Here is a 12,741-nt window from a genome sequence, read left to right as displayed (position 1 = left end):
GCGGGTCGCAATGGGAGAATCGTGGCCATCATTCAGAAGTTAAATAGGGTTACTTCATAGAAGGAGGAATGTGTGACCTTCCATTAAGTCATCCCAAACTCAACTCAACCAGTAATGCTGTAATTTGTAAAGTGATTCACAGTTAATTGTTGAAAGGCAGTTTTGATCAATACCACTCCTGCTATTTACTAAGATTAATCACGCCTCATAATCAGTCATTGTAACCAGTTAAATTTTTGCCGCATTGTGGTTTATTAGTTGGCAATTAACACCAATACTCTAAAATGTTGTTAATTATTTCAACTCAGGTTTTTTCAATGGGATCGCTTCGAGTAATGAACCAAAAGTCTCAAAGCTTGGAGATTGGTGAATGAGTAACTGGCTGTGCCATTCGTTCAATTCAGTCCCCAGGTCAGACTGATGAAAACATTTAGTGAAATATTTGCTCAGGGCATGGGAGAGATAAAGTCCTTTATCATGACGCAAATCAGTTTCATTTTTGTTAGTCCATTTGGACAGGGGAAGGGAGAGGACTGGGACTGAGACTACATCGGATCAAGCGCCCCTTAGCATGCTGTGGAAACACATTCCGTTCATTTGTTTGCTCCTTCTCACTTTGTATTTCGGTAAGTCGCTTTCAATAACTCATGGGCGCAATAATGTTGTTTCCAATCACAAGGTCACACTCACATTGACAGCAGTGGCACGGTTAAAAGATTCACAAGTCATTTGCCATTTGGCCAGTCACAGAATTGTCACCAATTTTACACTAGGTGGAAGGGAAGGTAAATTTTCCTTTGGACTCCATTCGCAGAAACAAAGTAAAAACAAATTCTAGGAGAACAAAGGGAATTTAGTGTTTATGCTGTGGTCGACACCCACAAATTCATACTGGGACATTGGGAGCAAGTAACACCATGATCACAAGTATCTAATGTTTTGCCATTGAAGAGAGTGAAATGGGTGTTAGTGCTGACTGTTAGTGACCAGCATTTGGAAGGCTTTTTGGCTCCATTTTATTCAACCGGGGCTATTACAGGAAGGAGGGAAGTCAAATGTGCGCAACAGCTATTTACTTAACAAATCATTCTCCATTATGCTGTGCGCTGGTCACTGGCAGGTTTGAATGAAGGAGGATCTATTTGGCCCATTTGGCCTCGCTCTTCCAGGAGAGCAACCCAAACATTTCCCCACTTCAGCTTCAAATATCCTGGCCTCAAATGATCTTTTGTTTTTATAGACGTTTTACCTGTTTAGTACCCTTTGTATAGAGGATGATTTGCTGATACTCGCTCTAAGTATACCCTACCCTGACTTACTCTCGCTGTATCGGAAAGTGCGTATTTGATTTTGCTTCCTAAATCCTGTTAAGATGTATAATTTTGTTTATTAGTGTCACAAGTAGGCTTACATTCACTCAGCAATGAAGTAACTGTGGATAAAGCTCGCACTGAACCATTGCTTTTTGACAGTTATGAGAGTTGTTATCGTTACAGATGGTAACTATATGATGAGACTGGTTGCTCCAATGTTTAGTTTTAAAATGCTGGAACGTTCTTGTTAGATTATTGTCTAATCACTTTTGCATTTATATTGTGTGGGACATATATTACATTCAACATATATAATCACATACTGTTTTCATTCTTTCATGGGATGTGGGCATCTCTGATGTTAATTGCCCATTCCTAATTGTCCTTCAGAAGATGGCGGTGAGCTGTCTTCTGGAAACACTGTAGTCCTTGTCATGTAAGTACATTCACAGTGCTGTTAGGGAATGAGTTCTAGAATTTACACATAGCAACTGTGAAGGAATGGCACCGTATTTCAAAGTCAGGTTGGTGAAAGGCTTAGAAGGGGACTTGTTGGTAATGGTGTGAAGGACCATGACCCCCGGACTGGAAGAATATAAAGTAGCTAAAACTCAAAACATGCACACGCAGGTGAATAACCCACACACCTACAGGTTAACTGTAATACACAAAGGAGTGAGCTAACTGAAACTCTGACTCAACAGGAGAGTGAGAGAACCCTTATCTTGGTCAATGACGCAGGGCAACTGCCATAACATAGCACAATAAGTTTCTGCCAGTCAACCTTGGAACCAGGTATCATTGTTGATGGAGTGTGTAAATGTTTGTGAGTGAGGTGCCAGTCAAGTGGTCTGCTTTGTCCTGGATGGTGTCATGCTTCTTGAGTGTTGTTGGAGCTGCACTCGCCCAAGCAAATGTAGAATATTCCATCTCACTCCTGCCTTGTTCCTCTTAGATGGTAGACGGACTTTGGGGAAGTCGGAAGGTGAGTTACTCACCGCAGGATTCCCAGCCTCCGACCTGCCCTTGTAGTATTTATATGGCTAGACAGTTTCAGTTTGTGGTCAATGGTAATCCTCAGGATGTTGATAGTGGGGGATTCAGTGATGTTAATGTCATTGAATATCAAGAGGTGATGGATGTTGATCTAGATAGGCTGAGCAAGTGGGTGAGGACCTGGCAGATGGAATACAATGTTGGCATGTGCGAGGTTATCCACTTTGGTAGGAATAATGGTAGAAAGGACTACTACTTACAGGGTGAAAAGCTGCAGCATGCTACGGTGCAGAAGGACCTGGGGGTCCTTGTGCATGAGTCGCAAAAACCCAGCCTACAGGTGCAGCAGGTGGTCAGGAAGGCAAATGGGATGCTGGCCTTCATAGCGAGGGGGATTGAATATAAAAGTAGGGTGGTCTTGCTGCAACTGTACAGGGCACTGGTGAGGCTGCAGCTGGAGTACTGTGTGCAGTTTTGGTTGCCGCACCTGCGCAAGGATATTTTGGCCTTGGAGGGAGTGCAGAGGAGGTTCACTAGGCTGATACTGGAGTTGAGGGGGTTGAGCTATGAGGAGAGGCTGAATAGACTGGGCTTGTACTCGTTAGAGTTTAGAAGGATGAGGGGGGATCTCATTGAGACGTATAAGATGATGAAAGGGATGGATAGGGTAGAGGTGGAGAGGTTCTTTCCGCTCAGAAAGGACAGCAGGACTAGGGGGCACAGCCTCAAGTTAAGGAGGGGGGGGGACAGTTCAGAACATAGATGAGGAGGAACTTCTTCACTCAAAGGGTGGTGAATCTCTGGAATTCTCTGCCCGTTGAAGTGGTTGAGGCTACCTCGCTAAATATATTTAAGACGCGGATAGATAGGTTTTTGGTAGGCAAGGGGATTAAGGGTTATGGGGAGAAAGCGGGAAAGTGGAACTGAGCCACTTCAGATCAGCCATGATCTTGTTGAATGGCGGGGCAGGCTCGAAGGGCTAGATGGCCTACTCCTGCTCCTATTTCTTATGTTCTTATGTTGATGGTCAACATCACAGTTGGTGTCCCTATGCTTGCACTAACCAATAGGGATCAAATAGCTGGAATAGACTGGACTGGTGGCAGCCAAGGGGAAATTCCATAAAATGCCCAAACTCATCCCAATTCTTAATGAAATTGGACCCCCCCTCATTGCTGGTCTGTGTAATCCACTTGGGGTGTCCACAAATAATGAAGAGAAGGGATAGCAGGTGAAAATAAACAAACACATTTTAAAATAGAAGACTACCAACCAAAGCAACTGATGAGTAGAGCAAACCTGAGCAGAAGGATGTACGTGGGTCAGTAGAGGTGGGGGAGCAGGGCTATTTGAACAGTTTTGTTCCTGGGACTTCTGATGTGCCAGATTTTGTGCATGAGCCTCATACTATTGACAAAGTCTTGACCAAAGATGCAAAACCTAGTGCGAGTTCTTTTAACAAGTTATTCAAATATTTAAATAGAGCAACGCATGCTAGTACCGTTGCCTCACTTATGAGTTGCAACTGGGATAAGAGCAGGCTTCATGCCCCAGTGCAAAATCAGCTGGACTAGATGGCAACCCAGATGGAATCCTGTTCTTTCAATTTCATGCTCCCCCTTCCCAGCCAAAATGTCCACATTTCCATGGAGGAGTGTGAAATTCTGCCCATGAGCGTTGCCCATATACTTAAGCTGAAGAAACCCTTAAATACTTGCTCCTTCACACTGGCATTTAGGAAGCTCCTCTTCATTGTTTTGCAAATGCCTGCCATCTCTATTGTAAATGGTGTCTTATGATAGGCTCTGATTTCAACAAAGAAACAAGCAGATCATTATCAACCCGTCCAATTTCCATCTCTTAATGTGAACTTTTGACAGGTTTTTGCAATGTGGAGCATTCCATCAATAATGATCCTCTCTTTGTTCAGCGTATTTGCATTTTCCATAAAGTATCAGCCTGGCCTGGAGACCTTATAACCCAATTCTGACCCACTTACACTACTATTCATTCACCTCTATAGCAGCAGGGACTATGTTTCAGGAGTTGTTCATGAGATGTGACATATTTGCCCTTGATATTATGATGTGGAACTTCCTTGCGTCACACCTGCTCACTACCATCCTATGATCACTTATTCTGTAAAGTCTACGAGTTGAATTTAGGATTTTTACCTCAATAGCACACTGAGTCATCAGCAAACTCAATACCATTAATTATTTACCTCAGTTTGGAAGAATGTAATGAAGTAGAATTCTGAGGAGATGAAGAATCTCTGCTTCACCGGAGTTGCTATAAATATTTCTTAGCACAGAATTTTGCCTGGCAGAATTGGGGCACATCCTGCAGCTGAGAGCAGAGTCTTTTCACTACATTATTAACATGGCATTGCTCTTCAGTCAATTTGTAGCAGCACAGGTTTAACTAAAGATAGTCATGCTCCAAAAATACTCCCCACTGTGAAACAATTCCTAAATTGTGGCCTCTTCTTGTAAGTTGTACTGTATCTCACCAACACTCAGTTACTGTGCTGACTGGAGTTCAGTACAGTTTGCAAATTCTTGATGCAATGGCAGAACTGACTCCTGCCTTCCCAATTATACCCTTCCTCTGCCTGAAGGTGATATGGTCTTCCCGTCCTTCTACATGTGCGAGTCCAGACGGTAACTCCTGAGGACATTTTGTGTATTGAGAGTTGACTCTACTTTCCAATCTTAATATGTACATCCCAGCAAGTGATTGAGAGAGGGGATCATGGCTGCTCTTTTGTCTCCCATGGGTGCTGTGGACAAATATAAAGACTTACTAAGGTACTACATCAAAGTTATTGAAAAAAATTAAAGATCCTGGTACAGAGGGTAACATAGCCTGAACTGAAGATTGGCTAGATGGCAGAAAATAGGGAGTTGGCATAAATAGGCCTTGACTTTTTATAATTTACATCAATGACTAAGATAAGGAGAGCAAAGGCATGGCAGCTAAATTAGCAGACAACACAAAGGTAGGTGGGAAGCATGTTGTGAAGATGACATATGGAGGTTACGGATGGATATAGATAGATTGAGTAAGTGGTCAAAAAACTGGCAGAGGGAATGGGAGAACGTGAAGTTGTTGACTTTGGCAGGAAGAATAAAAAAGTAGAGTATTACTTAAATGGAGAAGAATTGCAATTTTGTTTTATTCATTTGTAGGACATGGTGTCGCTGGCTGGTCAGAATTTATTGGCCATCCATAGTTACTCTTGAAACTGAATGGGTTGCTCAGCCATTTCAGAGGGCAGTTGAGAGTCACTTTCATTGCTATGGATCTGGAGTCAAACCAGATAAGGACAGTAGATTTCCTTCCCTAAAGAACATTAGTGAACCAGATGGTTTTTCCAACAATCCACAATGCTTTCTTGGTCATCAGCAGATTCTTAATTCCAGATATTTTTTATTGAATTCAAATTTCACCAGCTGCCGTGGCGAGATTCAAACCCAGGTGCCCAGAACATTAGTTGAGAATGCTGAGGTGTGGAGGGATTTAGATGTTCTAGTCCATGAGTCACAAAATATCAGTATGTAGGTACAACATGTAATCAGAAAGGAAGGCTATCCTTTATTATGAGAGGAATTGAACTTAAAAGGATGTTATTGTTATAATCCAGGTCAGAAACTCTAAGATATTTCATGAAGTCAACCTAGATCATAAGTTTTGCCCTTTGAATTCTGGCACAGGTAAGCATAAGATGTTTCACTCCAGGTATGATTCAAATGACCCACTGGGGAATTTTTATCAAATAAGTTTATTTAAGAATACAGTTAATACATAGAAAATTAGCAAGAACTTTTACCAATTACAAACAAGAAAAACAAATCACGATGTTGTATGTACCTGAACAGTTACAAATACAGTTCCAAAACACCATTCTTACTAACATACACTCTGGTTTCAGTTTAGCACAGAAAATACATATGCCCACATGATGCTGAATCTTGCAGCTTTGCAACACCATACTTTGGATGGTGAGTTAAAAATGCTGAGGCTTTTCGACCCTGGAACTTTCAGCATACTTCAAGAGACAGACGCACTCTTTGCGTTTTGTTACTAGCTAGTCAGCCATCATGAGCTAAATTTCCAATACCAGGGAGAAACACAGAAATGCTGCTTGCAGCCTGCAGTCCTAACGGCTTCTAATTAACCAAACTGAAAGTGAAGTTCTCTTGTGTGAAAACAAACTGTTCCATGTGACCTGTCAATCATTCTTCCCACAACAATTCAAAAACAATCGTAAACTCCAGAACAGTGCATTAGGCCAAAGTAAAAATAAACAAAAAGCCTGTTGTATCCTCTAGCAACAATAAAAGGACATCAGTTTAGGCATCTCACTGCCAAAATGAAACAAAAAACAGAGCTGCTTTTAACTGCAAAGAACATGCTTAAAATACCTTTTTTAGACGTATAGTGGCCTGTGCCTCAAAGAAAATTATAATGATTCAGTTATACAGGGCATTTTTGAGAACACATCTTGAATACTGTGTGCAGCTTTGATCTCCTTATTTAAGGATCGATATAAATGCATTGGAAACAGTTCCATAGAGGGTTACTACATTGATAACTGGAATGAGTGAGTTGCCTAATGAGGATAGGTTGGGCTTGTTTCCACTGGAGTTTAGAAGAGAAAATGGTGACTTGATTGAAGTATATAAGATCCTAAATGGTATTGACTAGATAAACATGGAAAGGGTCATTCCTTTTGAAGGTGAGCCCAGAACTAGGGAACACTGTTTTAAAAAAAGGATCACCCTTATAGGTCAAAGAAGAAGAGAATTTCTTTCTCAGAGGGTTGTGTGATTTGGAACTCTCTGCCTCAGAAGGCAGTGGAGGCAGGGTCACTGAATATTTTTAAGGCAGAGGTAGATAGATTCTTGGTAGGGGAGGGGATCTAAGGTTATCGGGGATAGATGGGGAAAGTGGAACTCAACACGTAGAGATCAGCCATGATCTTATTGAATGATGGAGCAGTCTTGAGGGGCCAAATGGTCTACCTAGCCTAGTTTGTATGTTTGTGTGTTGTGACCTGTGTTTGTGCTGCTGGTGTGACCTATGTTTGCATTGTTTGCATGGCCTTTGTTTGCGTTGTTAGTGTGACTGCCGTTTGCGCTGTTGATGTGACCTGTGTTTGTGTTGCTGATGTGACCTGTGTTTGTATTGTTTGTGCCACCTGTGTTTGTGTTTTTTTTATTCATTCTTGGGACATGGGCGTCACTGGCTGGCCAGCGTTTATTGTCCATCCCTAATTGCCCTTGAGAAGGTGCTGGTGAGCTGTCTTCTTGAATCGTTGCAGTCCATGTGCTGTGTATCAACCCACAATGCCGTTAGGGAGAGAATTCCAGGATTTTGATCCAACGACTGCGAAGGAATGGTGAGTGGCTTGGAGGGGAACTTGCAGGTGGTGGTGTTCCCATTTATCTGCTACCCTTGTCCTTCTAGATGGAAATGACTGTGGGTTTGGAAGGTACTGTTTAAGGATCTTTGATAAATTGCTGCAGTGCATCTTGTAGATGGCACACACTGCTGCTACTGAGCATCGGTGGTGGAGGGAGTGGATGTTTGTAGATGTAGTGCCAATAAAACTTGTTGCTTTGTCCTGGATGGTGTCAAGCTTCTTGAGTGTTGTTGGAGCTGCACCCATCCTGGTAAGTGGAGAGTATTCCATCACACTCCTGATTTGTGCCTTATAGATGGTGGATAAGCTCTGCGGAGTCGGAGGTGAGTTACTCACTGCAGTATTCCTAGCCCCTGCCCTGCTCTTGTGGCCACTATGTATATGTGGTGAGTTCAGTTGGGTTCCTCGTTAATGTTAACCCCAAGGATGTTGACAGTGGGGGATTCAGTGATGGTAACACCATTGAATGTTAAGGAGCAGTGGTTAGAGTGTCTCTTATTGGTGATGGTCATTGCCTGGCATTTGTGTGGCACGAATATTATTTGCCACTTGTCAGCCCAAGCCTAGATATTGTACAAATCTTGTTGCATTTGAACATGGACATGGACTGCTTCAGCACCTGAGAAGTCGTGAGTGGTGTGATCATCGGCAAACATTCCCACTTCTGACCTTATGATGGAGGGAAGATCATTGATGAAGTGGCTGAAGATTGTTGGGCCGAGGACACTCCCTGAAGTGTGACTTATGTTTATATGGCCTGTGTTTGCATTGTTAGAGTGGCCTGTGTTTTTATTGTTTGTGTGATCTGTGTTTAAATTTCTGTGACTTAAAATTTCAGTTGTCAGGGTGTTAGTGAGACCACATCTGGAGTGCTGTGTACAGTACTAGTCACCTTAAGCAAGGAAGAATGTAAATGAGTTGGAAGCAAGTCAGAGAATGTTTACCAGAGTATGACGTCTCACAACACCAGATTGAAGTCTAACAGGTTTATTTGGAATCACAAGCTTTTGGATGCTGCTCCTTCATCAGGTGATGACCTAGTTCATCATCTGATGAAGGAACAGTTACCAGAAGCTCGTGATTTCAAACAAACCTGTTGGACTTTAACCTGATGTGTGTAACTTCTTACTGTGCACACCACAGTCCAACACTGCCATTTCCACATCAGAGTAAGACCTGTAATGGATGGTCTGTCTTTTAGGAAAGTTTGAAAGGCTAGGCTTGTATCTGCTGGAGTTCAAAGAGCAAGAGGCAACTTGATTGAAACATACAAGATCCTGATGGGTCATGGCAGGGTGAATGTGGAGAGGATACTTCCTGTTGTGGAACATCTAAAACTATAGCTTACTGTTTAAAAATAAGGGGTCACCCATTTAAAATGGAGATTAGACAAGCTTTTCTCTCTGAGGGCTGTGAATCTTTGGGGCTCTTCCTGAAAAGATAGTGGAAGCAGAGACTTTGAATATCTTTAAGGCAGAGGTGGACAGATTTGTGGTAAGAAAGGGGATGATAGGTTTTAGAGAGTAGGTGGAATGTAAATTTGAGATTACTATTGGATCCTATTAAGTGATGGAGCAGGCTTGAGGCCTACTCTCCTCCTGATTCGTATATTTATATATGTTTTTGTATATGAATGTGCTGCTACTTTACAACATGCAAAACATCAAGAAGCTTTGGAGGGACCAATGTACTTAACGCAGTACAAAAGGAGTTTGATTTACGCTTTGAGTCATTGAGAGAATAAAGAATCTGTAGAGGAATCATCACATTGTAAAATCCATTCTCAGTTTCTTAAACATCCCCAGGCTGCCATGTAATTTGTGAACTGGGAGAGGGAAAAGGAATAAACATGACTGACCAACAAAGGTATTTCTTGAGGGATTATATTCAAAGTAAATGACAGATAGTATGGTTCTACTGCAAGGTATAAACAGAAGATTATTTACACACTTATCAGTGAAATGATTTCTGAAGGTTATTCCCAAAGGTTGTTTGAAACAGCTGAGGAGATGTGACCAGTATAACCAGCTCAGTGTGTAAATTTTCACACAGAGGACTAAGTTCCTGAGAGTGGTTACATAATATAGCGAGGGATCGAATAATCTTGTAAACTGGTAGCGAAATCCATCATCACCTGATCCCTATGATTGCAGTCACAACCAGATTTTACAATGGAATCGGTGGGATTCACAAATGTTGCTTTTGAGGTACAAAGTCCTCTTTTTCTTCCTACTGATTCTTGACAATGAAATTCCACATATTATATGGCTACATGTTTTTCACAGATGGACTAAATACTACAGTACAGCTAATCTCATGCAAACATTTAGATCTACATAAAGTACCAAATCTCTTGGCCACACCTCACCCAGTGACCACCATGTTATCAGGGTCTGTCTTCACAGACAATGCTATGGGAATCAGCTGACCTGTTCCACAGTGTGTCAAAGGAAACTGAGAGGTTTGCAGTCAAAATGCCAAGGTAAATGTGTGTATAAACAAATATAAGCTGTTTTTCTGTGTCCACAATACTTAAACAGGATTGTCACAGAGCAAAATATCCCTCCCACCAATTCAGACCATTGGAATTATTTAAAAGTTAGGGGGAGGGGGAGGTGGATCTTACCAGAATTTGTTAATGCGTCATGTCAGGTGAGAAAACTGGTGTGTAGCCCTCCTGGAACATTCACACTTTGACAGCTAAACTAAAAGTGAGCAGGGTTTCTATGGTCACTCTGGTGGGGTGGGGATTCTTAGCAAAGGCATTTGCACAGACATCAGGGTGCCTTTTTTAAATCCAAACAGAAAGTTCTCCCCACCTCCTCCCTCCCCCAACACACGCACATAAATAAATTCCACCCTGCCCTCCTATCCGCACCCCCCCCACCTCATGGGGATCCCATTTGGGCCCACCACTGACACTGCCCTCTGCCACAGATTGGCACTGCCAGGTTGACAGTGCCAAGCTGTGCCAGGGGCATTCCCAACACACAGCCTGGCCATGTTTCTCACCAGGAGGATTCTACTTATCTTTTATTACCTTTTACTTATCTCTTATTGGTGATAGTCATTGCCTGGCATTTGTGTGAAGAAATCCCCTTGACAGGTTTCCATTAAAAAAAGACTGTCAAGAAACTTGCCGACAAGACATGATGTTGGCAAAGTATGAATATTCAATAAAGGGTGAATAATTTGGTGATGAGACTCGTAAATGATATGGAAATTTATTAAAATGTATTAAAATCAGGTTCTTGTCATTATGGGCATGAACTTCATTATGTCATGGGCAAGGGCCAATGAAAGTGGGAATGTGTGGTCATGATGTGGAGATGCCGGTGTTGGACTGGGGTAAACACAGTAAGAAGTCTGACAACACCAGGTTTAAGTCCAACCGATTTATTTGATAGTAAATTCACAAGCTTTCGGGGTTTGCCCCTTGGTCAGGTGAATGGAGAGTTCTGGCCTCAGACAGAGCATATAACAGCACAGACAGTTTACAGATTACTGATTAGAATGCGAGCCTTTATAACTAACGTGCTATTCAAGTCTTAAAGAGGCCAACAATGTGAGTGGAAGGAGCGTTAAGCACCTCCTTCCACTTACATTGTTGGTCTCTTTAAGACTTGAATAGCAGGTTAGTTGTAAAGACTCGCATTCTAATCAGTAATCTGTAAACTGTCTGTGCTGTTATATGCTCTGTCTGAGGCCAGAACTCTCCATTCACCTGATGAAGGGGCAAACCCCGAAAGCTTGGGAGTTTACTATCAAATAAATCAGTTGGACTTAAACCTGGTGTTGTCAGACTTCTTAATGTTTGATCATGCCAGAGTGAACTGCGCCCACCCCATATTTGGTGAAGGAAGATCCTCTTAACCTGAAGCAACCTCTCAACCTCAAGGGCAAATTGATGTGATTAGATTGGCTGTCTGTTTCAACAGGTGCTGGAAGGTAATTAAAATTTGACAGCCTGACAGACAACATCAGAGGAAGGAGAAAATTGGGAAGAAAGGGGTCGGATCTTCCATTGCTTCAAGAAATGTATGAATGTTGTTGTACTCAAGCCAGCACTGCAGCTGAGTGTTGCTGCTGTACAACTCATTAACAGGCCACTGTCAGATTAATCCTGGAACTGTGGGTATTTTTAGACTATGGCCCTGTTTGGTTAAATTCATGCTGCTGTGGAGGATACAAATACCAAAATGTTCCGGCTCTACCTACTGGTGGGATCTTCTAATCCTGCTGAAGCCAATAGACTTCACATCCACCATGGGGGAACTCGCCACGATGGGGCAGGAATAAGAGTCTTTAGATTACGAGAATGGGCACAAGATCGGAGTGGGCAAGGGGCAGACCATGGAAAGGTTGAGTTCTTGTTATGGTTTTGGGATGAGCAAGGCCATAAAATTCTGCCCAGTATGTTTTCCAAAGTCCTATTCTGAAATCTAACTTCCTCCAATTTGCTTTCACAGATGCAATACAGGCCATATCTGTAACCACAGATCAGCCAAATGTGGTAGTGAATGTTGGCAACAATGCTACACTTGACTGCACTTACAGGACATATGTTGAGTCCATGTTTTCTCTTGAATGGCGCTTTGCACCAGGCCCAAGAGCAGATGCCAAAGCAGAGAAGGTAAGAACTGATATCCATTTTAAAACACACTTATTTCTTGCTTACAAACTATTGGCCAGCCTAAAGGAGTGTGAAAGGAAGAATTGTATCTCGACCAAGGGTGTCAGCCCTGATTCAGATAATAGCATTCTCCCATATCTCTGTTCGTATCTTGTGGGATTAACTCGTCTCCAGGGACTTGAGCACAAATTCTGGCTGACTCCGCAGTACTGAGGGAGGACTGCACTGTTGGAGGTGCCGCCCTTCAGACAAAATGTAAAATCCAGGTTCTTTTAAAATATACCAAAGCATTACTTCAAAGAAAAGCAGGGGAATTGTCCCTGTGATGCTGAACAAGATTATTCTTCAGCTAGTACCCCCAAAATATCTGG

The 12,741-nt window shown here is 42.3% G+C and overlaps 1 protein-coding gene across 1 annotated transcript in view; it reads left to right on the top strand.

Moving 5' to 3' along the window:
- The first annotated feature begins 462 nt into the window (after positions 1–462).
- LOC145359884 (V-set and immunoglobulin domain-containing protein 2-like) overlaps positions 463–12,741 on the top strand; it is a 34,934-nt gene continuing 22,655 nt past the window's right edge. Inside the window, exons 1-2 of the mRNA XM_080214710.1 lie at positions 463–626; positions 12,207–12,370. Coding sequence (XP_080070836.1) covers positions 572–626; positions 12,207–12,370 — 219 coding nt within the window. The 5' untranslated portion in view covers positions 463–571. The remainder of the gene's footprint in view (positions 627–12,206; positions 12,371–12,741) is intronic.

This window comes from Carcharhinus amblyrhynchos, chromosome 29 (genome assembly GCF_965287045.1).
Source record: "Carcharhinus amblyrhynchos chromosome 29, sCarAmb.v2.hapA, whole genome shotgun sequence".
NCBI classification, from domain to species: Eukaryota; Metazoa; Chordata; class Chondrichthyes; order Carcharhiniformes; family Carcharhinidae; genus Carcharhinus; species Carcharhinus amblyrhynchos.
Note: the sequence above shows the minus strand (reverse complement) of the source record. Positions and strands in the feature narration are given on the sequence as shown.